The 20752-nt window shown below is 55.1% G+C and overlaps 1 protein-coding gene across 1 annotated transcript in view; it reads right to left on the bottom strand.

Annotated features, from left to right (window-relative positions):
• The window catches only part of COL27A1 (collagen type XXVII alpha 1 chain), a 126080-nt gene extending 108224 nt beyond the window's left edge, over window positions 1-17856 (bottom strand). Inside the window, exons 1-3 of the mRNA XM_090274618.1 lie at window positions 17697-17856; window positions 12586-12656; window positions 7617-9337 (exon numbers count right to left, since the gene is read on the bottom strand). Coding sequence (XP_090130744.1) covers window positions 7617-9337; window positions 12586-12656; window positions 17697-17758 — 1854 coding nt within the window. The 5' untranslated portion in view covers window positions 17759-17856. The remainder of the gene's footprint in view (window positions 1-7616; window positions 9338-12585; window positions 12657-17696) is intronic.
• Window positions 17857-20752: the final 2896 nt, after the last annotated feature.

The following is a 20752-nucleotide window of genomic DNA, read 5'->3' as shown; positions in this document are numbered from 1 at the left end:
AGGAAACCTTCTCTGATCACTCTCCCAATTTGGGCCACGTTTTCCTCTTCCTCTCTACTATAAAGACCACTGTATTATTCATGGAATTGTCTGCTTAGAAGCCTGTCTCTCCCACCAGACTATAGTCTCCTCAAAGGAACTAACAGGATATGTCATTTCTCTGTCCCCAGGGCTCAGGCAAATGTTTGATAAAATAAAACAGCAACAGATCTCCGAGTTCAGCCAAGTTCTCTGCAGGGCCAGAGCCGAGAAGGGACTTGTCCAAGGTCACACCAAACATCTTTGCACCACAGAGAGGTAGTATAGCACAAAGGGCATAAGCATCAGACAGGCCTGGGTTCAAATCCCAGTGCTGCCATTTACCAGCTAGGTTTAGGCAAGTGCCTATAAAACAATACCCTCCTCACTGTGAGACAGTAAATGTGTAACACAGTGCTTGGTAAATTGTCACGCAAATGTCTCATCTATTTCAGTGGTCACAGCCTGGCCCAGCCTTTCACCACTGCTCCTTGGGAACCTGCAACAGCCCCTTCATTTGTCTCCCTGCCTCTACCCTCTCCCCTCTCCCGGCCTCCACAAAGCCTGATTCACCTTCCCAAGGCACTCCCCTGATCAACAGCTTTTAACGGCTTCCCATTTCCAAATAAGAGAATGGCCTAATCCTGCAACATGGCATTCAGGGAGCCCCTGTCTGGCTTCACCTCCCTTTCCTTCACACAGGAAGGGAGGCAGCCGAGCCGACTGACTAAACCAGGTGCTGGCCTTTGTTCAAATCCAGGTTTTGCCACTTGGGAGCTGGAGACTTTGTTCGAACCTTTCAGCCCGCCTGTTCTCCACTGCTCCCCTTTACAATGGGTTCAATAGTAACTATCCCGTCTATCCCGAAGGAGTAAAGGAGGAGGCACCAAGTGCCTGATCTGAACAACTGAACACAGAGCCTTCGGAGGAAGCCAGGCTTTCGAGGATGTGTGAGGCCTGGGGAATTCATTTGTTTCAAATAACCATCAACAGCAGAGATTCCAGGTTTCCTGCCCAGAGTTAAAATCAGTGTTGAAAACCCAGTACGGTTTGGCTGGTAATTAATCCAGACCTCACGCTGGGCAGCCTCGGTTCACAGTTCTGGACTGTGAACACCACGTGCTTGCTCATCCATGAATAAAAATCAGAAGAGAGATCCAGACAGGCAGATATGGGTACCAAGGCCTCAGGGTCACTGAAAAGAGCCACGGGTAGGGCGGGGAGTGGGACTCTTATGTGACCTCAGGCAAGTTTTGGCCACCTCTGAGGCTCCGATCCAGCTAGCCAAATTGGCAGCCGTCCTCCATGCAGACACCAGGGGGCTGGGGAGACGGTCTCTAGTTCTGTGTCCTGTTCTGCAGGTTTGGGATCCAGGGCCAGTCTGCTCTCTGCTGTCCCCAGGGAGCAGTCGAGTGTAGTGTCAGGGTGCAAGACTAGGGGCCGGGGCTAACACTGGGCAGCCCTACTTCCCAGCGGTGTGGCTGTAGGCAAGCCACTTCCAGTCTCCAAGGCTTCATTCTTGAACTATAAAATAGGATATAATGGCATCTAGCTGACAGATAATCTACAAAAGGTGCTAATCCTGGTGCCTGGCACACAGTGAATGCCCAGAAAGTTAGCTGTTGTTTCTGTTAAGCAAGCTGCTGGAACCTCCCCAGCATGAAATTTTAAGCTGCCCTCCCTCCTCAACATCTGTTTTTCAGGAAGAACAGAATATTTCCTTCCTAGAAGGCCTTCCTTGGCCCTATTCTTTCATGTGGCCCAGAATTAAAGGGAAATGCAGGGGCCTTAAGGCTAACCATTACTGTAAGTGTTGTGATCATCATCATGCTCCTTTAACAGATGAGAAACCAAAGAGAGGCTCAGAGAGGCAAAGTGACTTGCCCAAGGCTGCACAGCTAACAGGCAGGGCCCGGATTCAACCCCAAACCATTTGACATGTTCTCCTACCCTGGGCAACTTACACACAGAAAATCTGGGCCAGCTGTACTCTGACTAGCTGTGCAAACTTGGGTAATTCCCTTCCCTTCTGTGGGCAACTGTAAAATGAACATTCTGGAAGCATCCCAAACATCAGCACTTCCTGATTTGCAGGGTGGCAGTGATTTCCTCCTTTAGGTTATCAGGTGGAAGAAGAAAAGTGAGATCATGCCCATCTCACAGAGAAGAAGGCTGAGGCCCAGAGGGGTGAAGGGCTTGTGCAGGGCTCCTGTGGCTGGAGTTCCCTCGTGACCCCGGTAGGGCTGCCACTGCAGAGAGCTTGGACACACCCTCTTGGCATTTCTTCTGCCCCAGAAATGGGGGCATCCAAGCTGAAATCTGACCTCATCCACATCTGCAGAGCAGACTCTAAGTGCCAGTTGGGAGCCACGGCCCAGCCTGGTGATGTCAGTCCGCAGCCCGACTCCTTGGCATGGCAGCCCAGCCCCACAGCTGCAGGCCCAGCAAGCCCTCCTCTACCAGCCGGGGCTGGGGTGGCCGAGCACCCAGCTCCAGCCACAGGCCTGGCCCTTCCCCAGTCTGCGACCACTTTGTTAGTGGGCAAGTGGGAGCAGGCACCCCGTCGCCCCTCATCCAAGACCCTGCCTTTTCTCCATGCAATGGAAAAATGTTGCCATTTCTTTCCAGGGCCCAAAGCCTGAGCGGGTGACTCTGGGATGATTCACAAGGCTGGGGTGGGATTTTCCACTCCACGCTGCAAACAACGGGGCCTCTGAGAGGGCCCAGGGCTGGGGGAGGGGCACGGGGGCCGCAAGCTTATCTGGGGGAGGTGGAAGAGGCCTGGATTCAGGGCTCATGAAAACAGAGCCATGGAAACAACCAAGCCCCCACCCTGGGCTTTCCCCAAGGGTCCTGGCCTCCGGCAGCCAGACCTAGGGGAACCCCATCCCACGGAACAAGTCCACCCTTGTGTCCAGCTGCAAGAGTCTGCCTGCCAAGCCTTGCAGAAAGGAGTAAGTCCTGGCTGGCACAGGCCCTGGCAGCAAGCAAGGAGAGGTTTCACAGGCCTGGGATCTGGGAGACCCGAGTCCAATCCTGAGTGTGCTGCTAACTGCCGGGTGACTGCACAGTTTGGGCTTTCAGCCTCTGGACCTCTGCTCAGTGCCTGTAGCCTGATGGTGGGAAGGCAGGGGATCTCAAAGGGCCCTCCAATCTCGTCAGAGCTCACGATTTTTCCAAGAATGGCCCTCAGGGTGCAGAGTCTTCTCCAGTCTCTGTCCAAGGGAGGGGCCTACTGGGACAGGGCTTCTCCGTGTGGCCTTGAGCATGTTACTTCATCTCCTTGTGCCTCCAGGCCTCAGTCCGTTCAGCTGTAAAGTGGGGCTGTAATACTCATCTTCCAAGATAATGAGTATGTGCTGGCTATTCTCCATTTGCTCCCAAGATCCACTCTGCGCCCTGGGAAGCTGGCCTCTATAGACTGTGTGCCCAGGCTTCCTTGCTCTCTGCCTCTGGCTGGGTTTGGCCAAGGGGAGGCCACTGCAGAAAGAGAGAGTAAGACTATTTCTCTCCCTGCTCCCTCCCTGCTGTGCTATAGTTTGGCCCCAGCTCCTGTCACAGAACCCTGATCATGTTTTAACTCTCCTGGGTTCTGGTAACACCTGCCCCTCCCCTTCTACCTTCTGGTTGGCCCCCCGTGCAAAGCCAGACCCTGTTGGTTCCTTTGATGCTGCCCGCAGCTCTGTAAATAGTCCCTTCTTTAAACTCCCCTCAGTTACCTTGCCCTGCACTTGGAGTCACAGGATACAGCATGCAAACTGCTTGCACAGAACCTGGCACACAGCAGGAGCTCAAAAGCACTGTGGCAGAGAGTAAAACACCCCTCCACTCCCCTGGGTTCTAGGTGATACTGATATAAGGAGTGAATTTCTCAAGATCTAGTCCCAATTCCTAACACAACAGTATGAAGGTCCTCCGGGGTCCAAACCGTTCTGGTTCTCTCAGTGCAGCAACACCCCCACCTCCACCAACAGCACATCAACCACAACAATCCGCTGGGACTCAGATTCTAGTGCTGGGTGCTTAACGTGCCTCGTCTCACTCCATCAGCACAACAACCCTGGGAAGGTAGGTGGTACCATGTCCCCATTTTACAGAGGCAGAAACTGAAGCTCAGAGAGGTTAAGTGACTTGCCAAAGGTCACATAGCACTGGACACCTAGAAGGTACTCAATCAATGTTTGCTGAAAGAAGGAAAGGATGGCCGGACAAGGGAATGGTTCAAACCCAGGACATTCCAAACCTAAAGTCTGTGGGTCATTTACATTCCCCATGGTCTCCTCCCGCCAGCAGCAGAGATCTGTGTGACCTCAAGGAACCCCGCCTGCGAAGTCAGGACAACCTGTTTTTTTGTAAGGATCAAATTCCTTCATTCATAGATAGTCATGGAGCGTCTGCTGTGGGCCAGGCCTTCAACCGGGTCTCCCCGAGGTGACGCCTGCAAGAAGTGCATGCGCGTGCAAAAGCCAGCGGCCTGATCGTGAATAAATAAGGCCTTGACTCGCCTCCTCCCAGGCGTGGGGCTTCTGTGTGGCTTCTGTGCAGCCTCTGTGAACCACAGCCTCCCTGCCCCTCCCCAGCCCAGGCCCAGCTCAGCTTTTCCATGCTCCCCCTGCTCCTGAGGCTCCCACAGAGCTTCCCCACTCCGTGGCTACAACTCCTGGCAGGCCCAGGCCCAGAGCTCTGTCTCAGCCTCTGCCAGTCTGTCCCATACCCCTGAGATCCATGCAGAGCCGGTCAGCGACGGCCATGGCACCCCTCTTGGGCTCTGAAAGGTCCCACAGCCATTTACAAGGAGGGAGCTCTTCCAATGCTGGGTCACGAGGGGAGACAACCCCAGGGAGAGGAGAGAAGTTCCCCAAGTCACCCAGCAAACTAGATCTCCAAGGCAGCCTTGGATATCATCCAACTTGCTTCCTCACAGGAGCTGCGAGCTGTTATCTTACATTCTGCAGAAAATGAGGCTGAGAGTGAGTCAGGGCAACACAGCTAGGAAGTCGTGGGGCCAGGATTTGAACCCAGGCCTGCATGTTCCTAGCCTGGAGACAGTTGAGCCCCATGCCCTGAGCAATACAACTTCTGCTCTGCTGGGATTAGATTCTGAATGTATATGGGGACTTGGGGCAGACAAGAGAGGACAGAAGGAACATGAGTTCTTGTCACCACTCAAAGATGCTACTTTGATTTCATAACATCTGGTATCTGGTGAAATATAAATGACCAGTTTGCCCCCTGCCACACAGAGGACTGAACAAAGCTTCTGGAAGCTTCTCGGTTCCTACTGGAGTGAGGCTAGCTTCCAAGCTGAGGAAGGGTGGAATTAGGGGACAGCGTGAGGTAGGAGGCAGGATGCCGCCTGGGTAGACAGCTGTCTTCCCTCTTGCCTTCATCTGCTTAGGGCTGGAGGAGTAGGAAAAGCCATGGCCCTTGTTGTAAGCCAGGGACCTGGAGTTGCATCCCAGCCCCTGCAAGGACATGCTGGGTGTCCTTGGCCAAGTCTTTTGTCCCTCTAACCCTTGTGTCCTCCTCTATAGAGTAGGTATTAACACACACATCCTGCCCCTCCTGAGCCAGTTCCTGTGAGGCCCTAAAGGGAAATGCCACACATGTGGAAGTAATGCATAAACACGATGGGGATAGGAACAGAAGGTTCTAGATGTTGAGTTCTTCCTTTGAGATCTAACACATCTCTGAAACCCCCAGCCTCCCAGGTCTGGATCCTAGGGTCTTAAGAGTGGACATTCATGGGAGTGAAATGTAATGTCCTGGAGTCTGGAGCTGGGGCATAAACTTCAGCTCTGTCTCCCATGTGCTGTATGCTCTTGGGTAAGTCCTGGCCCTCTCTGGACACAGTCTCCAAGCTCTGCCCCAGCCCACTGAGGAGGGTTGAACTGAATGATGCCTAAGACCCATCCACTGCACAGGACAACTCCAGCACCTTCTATCATGGGGAAGCTCAAGGAAGAGATCTAGAAGGAGGCTTCACCTCCTGCTGACACATATCACCAAACCCAGGGGGGAACTTGGTGACTCAGGCATCTGCCAGGCCCAAAGGCAGAGTCTACACCCTAAGGGTCCACTCTTGCTGCAGTTCTGTTGGCTTGGACATGGCCGCCCTCTCTCCACACAACACACAGCTTGGGAGCCAGGGTTGGCTTCCTCTACTAGGCAGAGTGGAGACCCTGAATCTCACTGCCCTCTGTCAGAGGGAGACAATCACCCCCTTTCAACCTCACAGCCAGTGAGCCAGCACCCATGCAGTTTGGGAAGCTGAACCATCAGGGTGCCAGGCACCCAGTGCCTGAGTTGTCTGGGAAGCCTGGAGGGTCCCTCCTTTCCTTGGCTCCTACCTCTGTACCCTGCCAATTGCAGAACGTGGGGACTTGAGTAGAATGTTGACATAATTGCAAAGCAATGCATACAATTTCCATAAGTTCTACAATATGGTTATAATAAAAACAGGCCCTCAGTCCCCTGGGAGACAGGCTGAATAAATATTATTCCTAATGATTATTAAAACTCATTAAGTGTGTTTGTAAGGCCCAGGAATTCCCAGCAGCTGCCACCGTCTCCACACTCCAGGGAGCCCAACATCAAACAGAGCCCAGAAAGAGGAAACCACGTGATGATCATCACCAAGGCAGGAGAAGAGAGCTGAGGCCCAAGCTTCCTGGACACTCCATCCCATCATTCTCTGCCTGTAGGAACTGGCCTTCAGCTGCAGAAGGTCGTTGCCCCTGGAGACAGTCCCAGGCAGGCTGGAGGCATTGACCCTGAGAATGTCTCCTGCACTTGGAACATTCTTTCTCCTTTCCTTGACTGCTCAGGTCCATGCTGACCATCCTTACCCTAAACTCCTCTTCCAGGGGCCACAAATCAAATGTCTACAGAATCCAGACAAGTAACATAAATGGGTGAAAGCACCAGGGATGGAAGACCCAGTTGGGAGAAATGGGACTGGTACAGGCAAGAGCAGGCCTGTCCTGTCTAAAGGGGCAGCACAGACCTGGCCACAGCCCACAGGCCACTGCCTCCTACCACTTCCGAGATTTCTTTTATAAGAAATCGTATTTTATAAGAGATCCTATTTTAAAAATGTTAATTAACTTATTAGTTTTAGACGACATTGCATGTCCCAAACAAAACATATCCAGGACTACCCATGTGGGACCTTCGTCTGAAACTCCCAGGCAAGCTGGTGGGCCTGAGGGGCTCTGCTCCAGGAGACAGGCGTTGGACCTTAGAGGCTGCGTGACCCGGGGCCAGCCAGTTCACGGTTTCCCCTAAGCCACTTGACCTTTACAGCTGGAGTAGCCAAGAATGACCTGGGGCCTGGGCCAACTGAAGCCCAAGGGTGCTCTTTACCTGACCCCAGTCTGGCTCAGGCAATCACGAATCCAGAGCAGGACTTACAACCCTGAAGGCAGCAGAGGCGGAGGAGTGGGGGACCCGGGTGCGCAATCAAGACTCTGCTCATCGCCAGCTCCCTGCTTGAATCACCTTCCCCCTTCCTCTGCCCTTACCAGAAACAACCACTTGACCTACGTGCTGTTACCCATTATAGCTCCAAGCAACACACACACCTCACCCAGTCTTACCGGCAAACCACAGTCTCCCTTGGGCCCTGGAGGTCCCATCAGCAGCGGGAAAGGCGTGGGTCCCACCAGGTGAAAGAATGAATAGCCACTGCTTGTGGGCCAGGGGCTGGAGGACAGGAATCGCGCTGGGACCAACACCGGGGCCGGGGTGCTCTGCCGGCTGGGCCGGGGCTGTCTGGGGCTGGGCTGTGTTGTCAAATCATTGACTGGGACACCCCTGGCTGCCTTCCCAGGTCTGAGGGGGAAGGGCTTCCGGGGGCTGCTCTTGGGTCTGGCTTTCTTTGTGTCTTCTGATCCTGTGGGTTTCTTGCTTCCAGTGGGGACTGAACCAGGAGTGAGGGTAGGAGACATCACTGTGGCTAGCGGCCGAGTGGTAGTAGAGCCAGGATGGGGGGCAGGTGATAGGGGCAAAACAGTGGGTTGGGGAGGTCTATGTGTGCTGGTGCGGGCCGGAGCCGGCTCACGGACACGACTGCTCATCTTGCCCTCCATCTGGACCACTGAGGGGAAGGGCTTTTGAGGGGCACCAGCGGCAGGGGGTAGGGGCCGGGCACTGGGTGGTGGCGGTCTGGGCGTGACAGGGCTCCTCTGGATTGGCTTCACTGTAGGACGGGACACTTTGGCAGGAACTGGGTGGAAAGTCGGTGGCACTGGCTTCTTGATGGGAGGGACTGATTTTGTGAAGGAAGGTGGAACTGCCTTCTGGGTGGGGCGGGGGCTTTTGGCAGGAGCAATTGAAGGAGAAGGGGTTGAAGGCTTGGTTGGGTGACTTTTGGGGATTTTGGTGGCTGTGCTCTTTTGTAACGGCTGGACAGGCGTGGTGGAGCTGGCAGGAGAGGCTCGGGGCACCAGAGGAAGCACTTCACTTGCTGACAGCTTGGCAGGTGGCAGTGGAGTCCGGGCTCGGTCCCCTACTGAGACAGCCTTGTGAGGGTCCGTGGTGCTAGTCCTTAGGGGCTTGGCAGGTGTGGCAGGCACCACAGTCGCCCTGCCCGCGGGCTGTGACCCCAGGGCTGGAAGGGCAGTGGTCAGGTTGTCCAGGCCTAGCAGGGCAAGGTCGGTCTGGAAGGCGAGAGCTGAACCAGGGTCTCGGGGGAGAAGGGGTCCCAGCTGGGGCCGGTACATGTCAACCTGGCCACACTGCTTTCTCAGGTGGGTACAGTAATTGTGAGCGACCTGCGTCACAGGGTAGATACTGAACTGGCACAGAGCACCTTCAAACTGGACTGCGTGCGGGCTCATCTTTCCGAAGAGGAAGGAGCCCTCAGGGTCAAGCGCTGGGTCCCTCTGGAAAGCCAGCGAGACGGGCACCCGGCGCTGCCCACAGGCCGTCACAAGGGTGACTGTGCGGCCACGCAGCTCCAGAGCTAGGTGGTGCCAGCGTCCATCGTGCACGTCGAGGTCGAAGGCCACAGAGCGCCGGGGCCCCAGGTGGACAACCGTCTTGCCGGGAAGGAACTGCAGGCCCAGCTGCAGCTTGTGCTTCCGGCTGCGGACGGCGAAGAGGAAGGCATGGTTCACCCGATGGGAGCAGAGGCTCAGCACCAGCGCCAGCTCTGTGCCCAGGGCGGCTGGGATGATGGTGGTCGTGGGGGCCTGGAGCCGGGCCCGCTGCGTAACGATGAAGCCTGACTGGAACGGGATGACCCCCGGGGGTGGGGGGCTCCGGCCACCCACTGCCTTGGTCCAGCTGAGGCCCAGCCGCTGGAGGACATCCACATCTGAGGAGGGAGGGCACAGGGGTAGAGGTCATGGCCAGGGTCTGCTCCAGCCCCAGACCCCTCCAGGTGCACAGGCAAGGCAGTGAGGACAGCCCACCTACTGCTACCCGCTGCCCATGGCTGTTGCTTAGAGTGCAGAGCAGGAACCAGTGCCTTGTCTGGTTGCACGATCTTGCACATAGTGGTTAAAAAAAAACACAGACGCTGGAGCCAAACTTCCTGAGTTCGAATCCCAGCTTTATCACTTACTAGCCTTGTGACTTTAATGCCTTTGTTTTCCCATTTATTAAATGGGATTATAGGAGTGCCAAACTAAGAAAGATGCTGTGAGGATTGAATAAGCTAATACACTTGGAAAAAAGTGCCTAGCACAAAATACGCATTTACAAACAATAGCCATTAATGTTAAAAATGATGACTGTCACCAAAGGCTAGTGCTAAGAATATTAGAGGCTGTCCAATGTAACCCGCTTCCCCTCTCTCTGCCTCAAAAGCCATCTCCTCTAAGAAGCAGTCCCATAAGCAAGGAAGCAGGATGATAGGAAGGTACATGTCACTGGAGCTGGGTAAGGATGTCCGCCTTTAGGAACCTACCGAGTCCCCTTCCCAACCCCAAGGTCTCAGTCTGGCTGGAGCAGGCTTGGAGGAGCTTCTATCTGCACAGAAGGGAGAGGACAGTTCCAGTGACCCCGCCCTCCCTGTGTGGCCTTGGAGAAAGCAAAGGAAGTCATCAAGGCATCCCTGCAACCTCTGTCCTCTGGCAGCACATGGTCTGGCCAGGTCACATCCGTCCAGTACTTACGGTGGCGGGGCTAGCCAGAGCAGGAGGAGGGCTTCCAGGGTGTTTATGGAAAAGTGGCCTAACCCGGCCTCTCATGAGCCATTCAACCGCTTTCGGTGAGCTGAGTTGCCAGGGTCTGCAGAAGCTGGCTCTGAGCTAGCCATCTTGGCAGGCAAGGAGAGGTTGCCTTCATAATTGGGGTCTGGGTCAGGTCCTCAGGGCCCCTTCCCTGAGCTTAGCACCCTAGCCCCTGAGTGTAGAATGCTCTTTCCCTCCCTACTGGTGCAAGAGGTGTACATTGGGCTGCATGCAGCACTTAGCACTTAGTAGGCCCTCAATTGACAACAGAGGTGACGGGCAGCTGGATAGGCTGGAGACACTGAGAACAGGGATGCCGGCAACACGGCAGCATGATGGCTCCATAGCAGGCTCTGGAGTCAGACGGCCAGACTTTAGAGCCAGATAAGACCACCCGCCAATCTGGACAGAGTCTGTTCCCTCTGCTGTAAAATGGGGCCTCCATCAGAGGGTTGCTGGGAGATGAAATGGTCTTCCTCATCTCCTCCTACTTGGCCTGCTCCAGGAAGCTCTGGCCAAGTCTCCTCCTGACTCCCAGGCCTTGGTTTCCCTGCCTGTAAGAGACCTGCAGACGGCCACAAAGCGCTAGCACCATTCTCTTCAAAGAACTCCATGAGCTGCAGGCTGCTCCTTCAGTCATTGGATTGAAGAACCTTCTTCCCTCCTAGGACCTGAGGGCCTTCATTTCACTTCAAAGTCCTCCTTTTCCCCACCTCTGTCTGCCCCCAGGTCCTAAGCTAAACGAAACCGCCCCTTCAGGATTCTCTGAGTAATAGTATATTTTATGTTTTAATCACTGAAAGAAACCTCTTGATTATCTCGAAGCGCTACTCACGATAAACCCCTGAGAACGGAGGAGCCACTTGCTGGGGAAGAAGTAAAGGACAGGAAGCCATCTGTCTGCTCCCTTGTCCCACCTCCGCAGCCCCAGGCAGGCCCCCAGGCCTGCACCATCTCTCCCTGAATACTGCAACTTATAGCCCCTTGCACTCACCCCGGGAAAATGACAACTGTCCTCTCCAAGCGGATATCAAACCTGACACCAGCCAAGCCTCCCCCACAGACTGCCCGCAGCTCCCAGGCAGAGCTCCGATCTCTTACAACTGGAGCGGAGGTGGTCCTCACTGTGCTTCCAAAGCGCCTGGTCGCCGTGGGCTGTTGTTGCCCAAACTTTTCAGGTCAGGAACAGAATTAACAATAATAACTAATATTTATTGAGCACTTACTATGTACCAAGTGCTTAACATGCATTATCTTGCCTGATTCTCTCCATCATCTATGAAGCAACTAGTGTTCGCTGTCCCCGCTGTATAGATAAGGGTCAGAAACATTAGCCATAACCTGCCCAAAGTCAGGCAGCTTATAATAAAAGGCACAGCTGGGGTTGGAACCCTGACGGCTTGGCTCCAGGGTCTTTGTTCTTAGCCATTACACTATCCTGTGCTGGAGTTCCTCAGACAGGTTGGAACGCAGGGTGGAGGCACATCCAGAGAATCCCATCAGGGGTGAGGAGCTAGGGGACAGGAGAATGAACGCAGCCCAACGCCAAGGCGGAAGGGCCCAGCCAGCTGGCCGCAGCAAGATCCCTTTATTACATAAACCTGGCTCCACACAGCTCGGGCCTCTCCCCCACCCCCAGGGCCTGACTCAGGACTCTGGACAGCTGTTCACCTACTTTGTGGGGGAAACAGCAAGTTCGGAAAATATGACATTTGCACAAAATGTTGCCGGGCAGCAGGAGTCTCTTCCAGGCACGGCCCTCCCCTCCCAGGGGCCCAATCCCTGCCCACAGGCAGGTCAGGCCACAGGGGCTCTGGGAGTGCCCGGCTGCCTGCCCCTCGCACACAGCGGGTGTGGAGAAGGGGGAAGGGCTGCTATTTTAAGAGGCCCTGTGGCTGGTTGACAAACAGATGTGGGAGAGGTTTCAGTTTCAAGGGGCAGCTGTGTAGCCAGCCCGAGGCCGCCCTGGCCCCCTGGATAGCTCCTCAGGGAGAGTTGGGAAGAGCAGGATCTCACGGGGGAGGGTGGGTCACAGCCTTGGGCAATGATAGTTGTGGCCTTTGTGCCTCCTCTCCTCAGTTGTCCCAGGACAAATAGGGATGAGCGAGACAATGGCCCAAAGTGACCTACTCAAATGGGGCCCCCAAGAGGAATGAAAGGATCACCCCTCTACACATCTGCACTGAGCCCTTCTTTCTATCCCTTACAAAACATCAAACGTGATTCTTTCACGCTGGAGATAATTCACCAATGATCAGCTCCATTCTAGAACTGATGAGAAAACCGCGGCACTGAGCTCCCATTAGGTGCATGGATGTCTCCTAGCCTTGCATTCTCTAATCCCTTCCGTTCTCCCATGTCCCGCTGGACAAAGGGAAGAGAGCATTACCTTCAGGAGCTCCTTGGGTGGAGGCCAGGTGACAGGCAAAAGAGACTACGATCCAGGTGAAGAGAAACCCCCTAGAGAACAGGAGACACAAGCAGAGGCAGCATCAGCTTCCACCCCTCGGCCCGGATCCGGCTGGAGAGTCGGAGTGGATCACCCAGCCCGGTCCTATCCCAATGTCACCCATGGGGTGTGGGAGGCGAGGTGCAGGCCCTAGGACCCCATCAGAATAGTCCACCCATGGGTCTCCAGGCACAGCCTCTAAGGCAGGAACTGCATACATGGTACAAATACAACCTTGCTTTTAACAGAACGATAAACCAAGGCCATAGAGCAGGAAACAGTGAACAGGAAGCCCTGCCCTGGGTATCAGGAAATCCAAGGTCCAGCTCAAAAACTGCCACCAACTCACTAGGCAACAAGGAGCCAGCCCCTGCTCCTCTTCCTCTCTGGGCATCAGTCTCTCCATCATACAATGGCCAGGGCTGCAAGGTCAGCAGGGAGACCAGTCTCTATCTGCTTGGATGACCAATATCCTCAAAGGGCAGGAGAGATGAAAACTCACTCTCCAGGCACAAGACAGGGAGCCGGAGAATATCCCTTACCCAGGACCAGTTAAAGTTAAGGAAGCTGCCTGGCTTTATGCTGATGGAAAATGGGAGGAGAAAATAGAGGAGATGGTGGGGAGCCAGGCAGACTCAGGTGCAAACCCAGCCCCATGACTTACCAGCTGTGTGGCCCTGAATGAGCCACTCAGCCTCCCTGAGCCTGTCTCCTCCTCTGAAACATGGCTGGTACTCCCTCTCTTGCAGGTCAGGCATGAGGATTAAATAAGCTCATGCATGTTAAGGGCTCGGCCTGCCACCAGCCATGCAAGTGCTCCACAGACTATCCCCGCTGCTCTTGCACTCTGGGGACCGGAGGGTTAATGCTCTGCTCAGTGACTCCTGCCAAGATGGGCAGAGGCAGTGATCCGATTTCACCTTCCTGTGGGAGCAGCCACTGGTGATACCCGAAGCTACCTGGGGCATCTGATCCTTGAGCAGGCAAAGGGGAGGGCGGCACGTGGCCAGAGATGGCTGGCCAGGATGCAGGCCAAGAGAGCTGTGACGGGAGGGTGGGGAGGGCTGAGGCTGGGACGCACAGGCCCAGCATCCACCAATCATCAGCACCAAAAGTAACTAAAGGTCCGAGTGCCTAGCTGCCCTGGAGTTGTCTGGAGAGAAGGTCATGCCCAGGCCGACCTTCTGGCATGACCTGCCCACTTGAATCAAAGGGCAGCCCCATCAGCCCTTCAAATAAATAATACACAGATTTGCTGGACAAAAACTGAGGCTTAGGGAGGACAGGTACTTCCTTAAGGTCACCCTGGGCAGGCTCTGAGGTCATAATTCTTCAGTACTAGTTCCTCCATCCACCAGGTTGACACTACAGGAAACTGTGGCCAGGTAAGCTGGGGAAGGACTGCCTCCTGGATCCCAGTCTTGGCAGTTCCCAGAGCCCAGCTGCACCCCAAGGCTCTGAGAAGTCCTGAAATCACTTGATGTCACTTTTTGTCATTCAGCAGTCCCTGAACTTAGAGGACCAGGGGACTCATTTTTTTTTTTTTTTTTTTCTGAGAATGCCCCCTCAGAAGACGCTGCCCCTCACTTTCCAGGGTTCCTGCAACCTCACTAGTTTCTGGTCCATTTCCTTCCAGCCTCCTCTCTTCCCAGCTCTTCCAGGCACCAGCCCTCACTCCTCCAGTCTCACTGTGCGATGCCATATCCACCCGTATTTGAATGTTTCCCAAGCTGCTAAAGAGAGGCCAGGTGGAGAGGAGGAGAAGGGGCAACAACCACGCATGTTCAGTCAGTTCTTCCTGCTGGGTTATGCCAAGGTGACTACTCTGCAGAGAATAAGAGGGTAAATTAGGGGGAAATATTTTTAATCTCCAAAGATCAGGAGAAAGAAGACACAGGGGAGATGGGGTCAGAATCTTCTCTTCAATTAAGCTTCTTAACACCATGGTTCTAACTTGAGAATTTCAGCCCTGAAGGCCTGTATTTGTCCCCCATTCACTCACCCTGAAAAATGCCACTGACCTGGATTCTGTGTGCACTTGATCCATAAATTTCCAAAGTATAGTACGGGAGTATAGAGTGGGAGACGGCCCTTTGAGTTCATCTAGAGGCCAGATTCTGGTCCCATCCCCTTATTGTAGAGATGGGCACCTGGGGCCCAGAGAGGGGAAGTGCCATGCCCAAGCTACACAGCACATCAGTGACCCATATCATCTGACTCCACTGCCTAACACACAGTCCTTTTCTCGGGACTTGCCTCCCATGGAGAAGAAACCAGAGACTTACGGGGACTTCCTACTTGCCAGAGACCAGAGTCCCAGCCTTCACCAACAGGAACAGAGATGCAGCCCAGGGAGCCAACAAGCCATCTAAGTGAGCTCCAAGCCTGGAAAGTTGGCTCCCAGAGGGAGGCCTTGCAGATCCTTTTGCTCCTGTTCCAATCCTGTTTAGGCTACTGCTAATAACGTTTCATGCCGGCACTGGCTCAGGGCTTTGTTCTTCTAGACTTCTGTTTTCACCACTACTTGTGGGCTTTGGCTCAATGAGCCCTGGGCTCCAGAATGTCGGGAAGAATGGAGCACAGGGGCCGGAGAGGGCAGGAGGCAGCCGAAACTGCAGCCACGCGTTAGGTGCCTGACCGTGGAGACACAGCCTAGCCACACAGTCCTCCAGGAAGGCATTCATGTTCCCTGAAAAAGGCCCTCTGTACCCTGGCTGGTGGGACTCAGTGGATTGAACATTGGCCTGTGAACCAAAGGGTTGCCGGTTTGATTCCCAGTCAGGGCACATGCTTGAGCTGCAGGCCAGGTTCCCAGTTGGGGACATGCAAGAGGCAACCACACACCGATGTTTCTCTCCCTCTCTTTCTCCCTCCCTTCCCCTCTGTCAAAAAAAAAAAAATATCTTAAAAAAAAAAGGCTAGGGCACCAAGTGTGGCTACCCTTGGACAACTGGGCTGCCAGAACCTGTGGCTGGGTAGCATGGTTCTTCCTCTATCCTCGTTACCTGGCAACACACAAGATCTTGGAGACCCATACCAGCTTGAACATCCACTGAGAGCTCAGAGCTGAGACTCAGGGTGCTGAAACCCTGAAACACACAAAGAATGGGGCCCTTAGGCCTTGGGGCTTGGCAGTGCTCCTAAGGGGTAACCTGGGAAGAAAACTGCCCCAAGTACAGAGAACAGCAAAGGGGAATGGACCCGTTTCTCCTGCTTCCATGAACAGACCAGGATCCGTGTAGCCAAAAGGTCGCACCCAGGCTCCCTCCTTCACACCTTATACCTCTTCCATGGGAACACAGACAGGTCATCTGTCTGGACAGGATGCAGCCCAGAAGTTTCCAGTTGACTCACACATCCATTCAAGATGAAGTGAATAATAATACAAATAACAGCTGCCGTTTACTAAGCACTTATTACAAGCCAGGCATTGTCCTAAGCCCTTCACAAGCACGGTCCCATTAATCCTCACAAAACCCCGTTGCTAGCTGGGAATTAAGATGCCCATACCGCAGATGAGAAAAACAAGAAGCAGAGAGGCTTGCCCAGGTTCACAGGGCAGAGTCAGGATTCACACTATCTGAAGGCAGTGCCTTCTCTGCCCTGCAACATGACTTCTGTGGGTGTGTCCTCTGCCACCAACTGATATGGCACTTCAGTAGGTTGGGGAGAGGTGTGAAGGAGCAAAGCTGAAGGCATACTGGGTCCAGAGGACACAGGATCTGGGGCCCTGCAGCAGTGAGGGAGGCAGCAAGGCAGGAGAAAGCAGAGGCTAGACTTCCAAGCAGCATGACTGTCCACTTGCCCAAAGCTTGGGCCCCACTATGGGGTGCACGCCTGGCACCACTTTTTGACACAACCACGGGCATCTGTCCTGGCACAGGGTCTTCTGGAGAAAATGAGTCAGCAATGTGCTTACTGGTCCTGTGTGTGTGTACTGTGGTGGGGGGTGGGGGATCTCATCCAGCCTTCTTTTTCCAAGACATGGGAAAGAAGGGGGGCCATCATCCCCCATTCCAGCTCAGAGGGGCAGGGCATAGAGGGTGGGGTGGAGCTACAGCCTAGGCCAGCCTCTTGGGAGTGTCCTCTGGTCCTGGGGGCAGGACAGAGAGCCAGCAAGTTCTGTGCTTCCCTGGGCAGGGAGCAGGAGCCAGTCCATAAAGCCCCCAGGGGTTGCTCCCATCCTCTCTAGGTCCCTCCCACACATCCCCACAGGGAGTGCCTGGCTCTGGAATACGTTCACTCTCTTACAACTCCTACTCTGCAGGCCGGGACTGGGAGCCTCTGCCTCCCAGCTCCATCTAGCTCCCTCCTTGGAATTCCCTGCCCCTCCGTTCTCCCTCTCAGCAACTGTATGTACAATGAGGGGCTCCACTGGGTGATCTCCCAGGCCTCTTACTTGCTCTGACATTCTGGTTCTCACATTCTCTCACACTCGGGAAAGCAACAGGAATGAAGACCCCACCCCCCACCCCAGAGAAGCAGGGAAACACTGAAACACAAACCCAGTTAGATACACACACACACACACACACACACACACACGATTTCCAGAAACCAGGGTCGTGCAAAAACACACAGAAACAGCAGCAGAAGCCGAGACCTGGAAACCTAGAGATTTGGGGACAGTTTCACAAGAATAGCCAGAAAAGGAGACTTACAGGCTCGGGACCTGTGGATACCGACACCGGAGCAGCACACCAAGACAGCAGAATCGGAGACCCCTTCTCACGCAAGCATCCCAAAACTCCCTCCCTTACCACTACACCGCCTGCCGGCCCCTACAGGCACCACCACCCACCTTCAATTCTGAACCCGGGCTAACTCCTCGTGGACCCTCCCTGGCCCCACCAGGCAGGGTAGCGCTTGCCAACCCGGGGCCAGGGGCGCAGCACGCGTTAACTCTTGGCCCCTGGCCTCGCAGGGGCGCAGGAAGGGGCAGGAAGCTGACGTTCAGCTGGAACCGTCCGGCGCCGCAGGGAACCCCAGCTCTCCCCTAGACTAGAACAGCAGATAGCTGGGGAGGGGGGTGTCCCCAAGCTCATACTCACCCCCAGCGAGCCACCGCTGCCGCCGCTGTGCCTCGGGCCCCCTGCGCCGATCCCACTCCCATGGCGGGCCCCTACTTCATGCTCCCGAACCCGGGGGGCAAGTGTGGGCGCGCCCCATGGGGCCGCCAGCCCCCTGCCCCGCCGCGCCAGGCCGGCTCAGAGCGCGCGGCCCCCGCGCAAGCAGCGCAGCCCCGCGCCTAGGGGCGCTGGAGCAGCCAGGCAGCGCGGCCGGGGCCCCTCGAGCGCCAGCGCCAGGCCCATGGTCCCAGGAGTCCGGCGCCGCGCTCGCCCCTACCTCACTCTTTTTCTGCTTCCACCAAAAAGAAGCAGAAAAAAAAGAGAGAGAGAGAGAGATGATTAAACTTTTGGAGGCGGGCTGCTGGCGGTCCCCGGAGACAGAGCAAGGCCGGGCGAGGGCGCGCAGAGGGCGGTGGAAGCTGCCTCCCCGCCGGCCTGGGGGAGGAGAGGAAAAGGAAGGATTTGGGGGAAATGAAGGCGATTTAAAGTCTCGGCCCGCGGTAGCTCTCCACCTTCTCTCCTCCCCGCGCCGGGCCGCCCTCTGCTGCCCCCTGCTGCCCCCTGCCGGCCGCAGCCGGGGACACACCCTGGACCGGCCCACTACAGCCAGGCTGAGACACCCCTCACCCCTTGTAAAAATGGGGAAACTGAGATAGAGGGGAATGATTTGCCAGGGCTGCACAGCGGGATGATCACAGTACAGACATTCGGGACTTTGGTTTGTGAGGTCCCAAGTTTGGAGCCGGAGATAGAGAGAAAGGGGGCAGATACTACTGCTGAAAGGAACCCGGAGTTCCAAGGACAGATGTGGGACCGGGACTAAGTGTCCAGACTCCCACAACATCACCAGTGTCCTTCCATACATAAACACACACACACACACACACACACACACACACACACACACACATCCCTTTTCCTACAAAGATTCAGAACTCCCTGGAGAACAGACTGCTGGACCCGTAGTGGGTGGGCTTGTTAAATGTTGGTCACTCCCTTCATTCTTCCCTCTCCATTCGGTAAGAAATGGGAGCTTAACATGCAATCCCCCACCCAATCTATTAAAGAGGCTCCCTGAGACCCCTCACTGGAGCACAAAACTGCACACGTTGACCTCGTGGCAAACACCTGGCAAATTCGCAAACCCACAACGCCAGTCGGAGCCCTGGCATCAGAAGCCCCAACTGCCTCCGCCTCCCCCTCCACGACCTGTTCACTGCTGCATACGCGCACTCCCACACACATCCTCACTTACCCCACACTCAAACACAAGCTCCCAGTCATTCACATGCAAGCACAGCCATGTAACCTTCCTAGGCTCACACAAACACACCCTGGGTGTCTGGACTAGGACGCACACCAGACTCCATACACGCAGATGCATGCACACCCGTGCTTACACGCACACAAATGCACATTAGCCTAGCCAGATCCTCCAACGTACACGCCCGCGCGCACATTTCTCATGCACACGCTCACGCACACGCACACCCCATGTACACACCCCCAAGTGCACATACACAGGCACACTCCCACTTACAGTTTTCCGCTAGTCTGCGGACACAAACGCACTCATTTCCCCAATGTGCACCCCCCCTCCCCACATTCGCACACCTTTACACACAGGTACCCCCAGCACTCTAAGAGCCCCGGGGCACTTACTGGGTCCCTAGGTGCGAGGCTGGACGGTCGGTCCTTCCTCGTGAGCCTAACGGCATTTGTATTCATGGGTCCCCGCAGCCCCGGGCGCGGGGGCGGGGGTGCCGGGTCCCCTTCCCTAAACTGGGCGCAGGCGCTCGCAGCGCAGCGACACCGGGAGGGGCATGGGCGCACGGAGCTGAACCGCCTGCCCGGTCCGCCTGCGCCGAAACTTTGGCCGCTCTGCGTCCTCCGACTCCTTTGCAGGCTCTGGGCGCGGGGGGCGGCTCATAGGTGCTGGTGCCGCGGCGCCCGCCGGGCCTTTTGAAGTCTCCGCTGGGGGCGGGGAGGGTGCGCTGAAGGCGGCCTTTTAAACCATGGCTGCACGCGGGCTCGCTAGAGCAAGGTGTCTGGTTTCAACAAACTTTAGGAAAAGTCCCAAGCGGGGGGGGGGGGGGGGGGGGGGCGAGGGTAAGCCAAGCAAGCAAGCAAAAAAAAAAAAAAAAGCCGCAGAGTTGTGCTCTGCTTCCTGCAGGGGGCAGAGCACACTCGGCTGCCAGAAGGGAGGCCCAGGGTGGAGCTGGGGAACCCACAATCGGCTGGATGGCACGTGGAACCACCCCCATCTTGAACCAGAGTTCTTAACCTCCACATGGACCGAGCCCCAGGGAGTGCGGGAACACCCCAAAACTTCACAAATTGTGCATGTTTGAGCATTCTTACAGATGAGAGGGGCCACGGGTATTCCTCAGGTTTTCGGAAGCCCTCGGCTCTGGAAGGTTGAGAACTCCCAGCCCAATCGGAGTTGACGTTTTTCTGAGCGGCATGCTTTGTGCTAGGTGGATTCTGCCCCTATTTGCATTTGGGGGTGGTCTTTTTGTTCATCGTACACTTTTTGCACTAATTTTGACATGTTTAAAGTATTGCATTAAAATGTTGTGTATGTTGATTACCTAGATTTTGTATTTTTGTTTTTTTGGCACCCCCTTAGAAGTAAAACTCCATTGTACACTGAGGAGGTTTTTCGGTATTACCGAGTATTTTGCATCCTCACCAACCACACCCTAGCCAGGCACAGCCCTGAGCTAAGTGTCACTGTCTATGGGAGGCCTGTTATCACCATTTACAGATAAGAAAGCCGAGATTCTGAAAGGTTAGGTCACTTTCCTGAGATCATGAACTGATAGGTGGAGATGGAATGTTAACTGAGGTAGTCTGATTCCTGTCTTCTGCAGCTAAGCATGAAGATCCAAATCTTAACCTTTAAGGGGTTCTGGGAAGATTCTTGCCAGCTTCCCCAGCTTCATGTCCTGCTCTGAGCTTCACCCTCTCTGATGCCTCGATGTAGGCTCTGGACAAGCTGGGATGCTTCAAGGCCTTGTCAGTTCAGTTTTCTCCCA

Source organism: Furipterus horrens, unplaced genomic scaffold (assembly GCF_987537825.1).
Source record: "Furipterus horrens unplaced genomic scaffold, mFurHor1.1.pri manual_scaffold_4, whole genome shotgun sequence".
Lineage (NCBI taxonomy): Eukaryota > Metazoa > Chordata > Mammalia > Chiroptera > Furipteridae > Furipterus > Furipterus horrens.
Note: the sequence above shows the minus strand (reverse complement) of the source record. Positions and strands in the feature narration are given on the sequence as shown.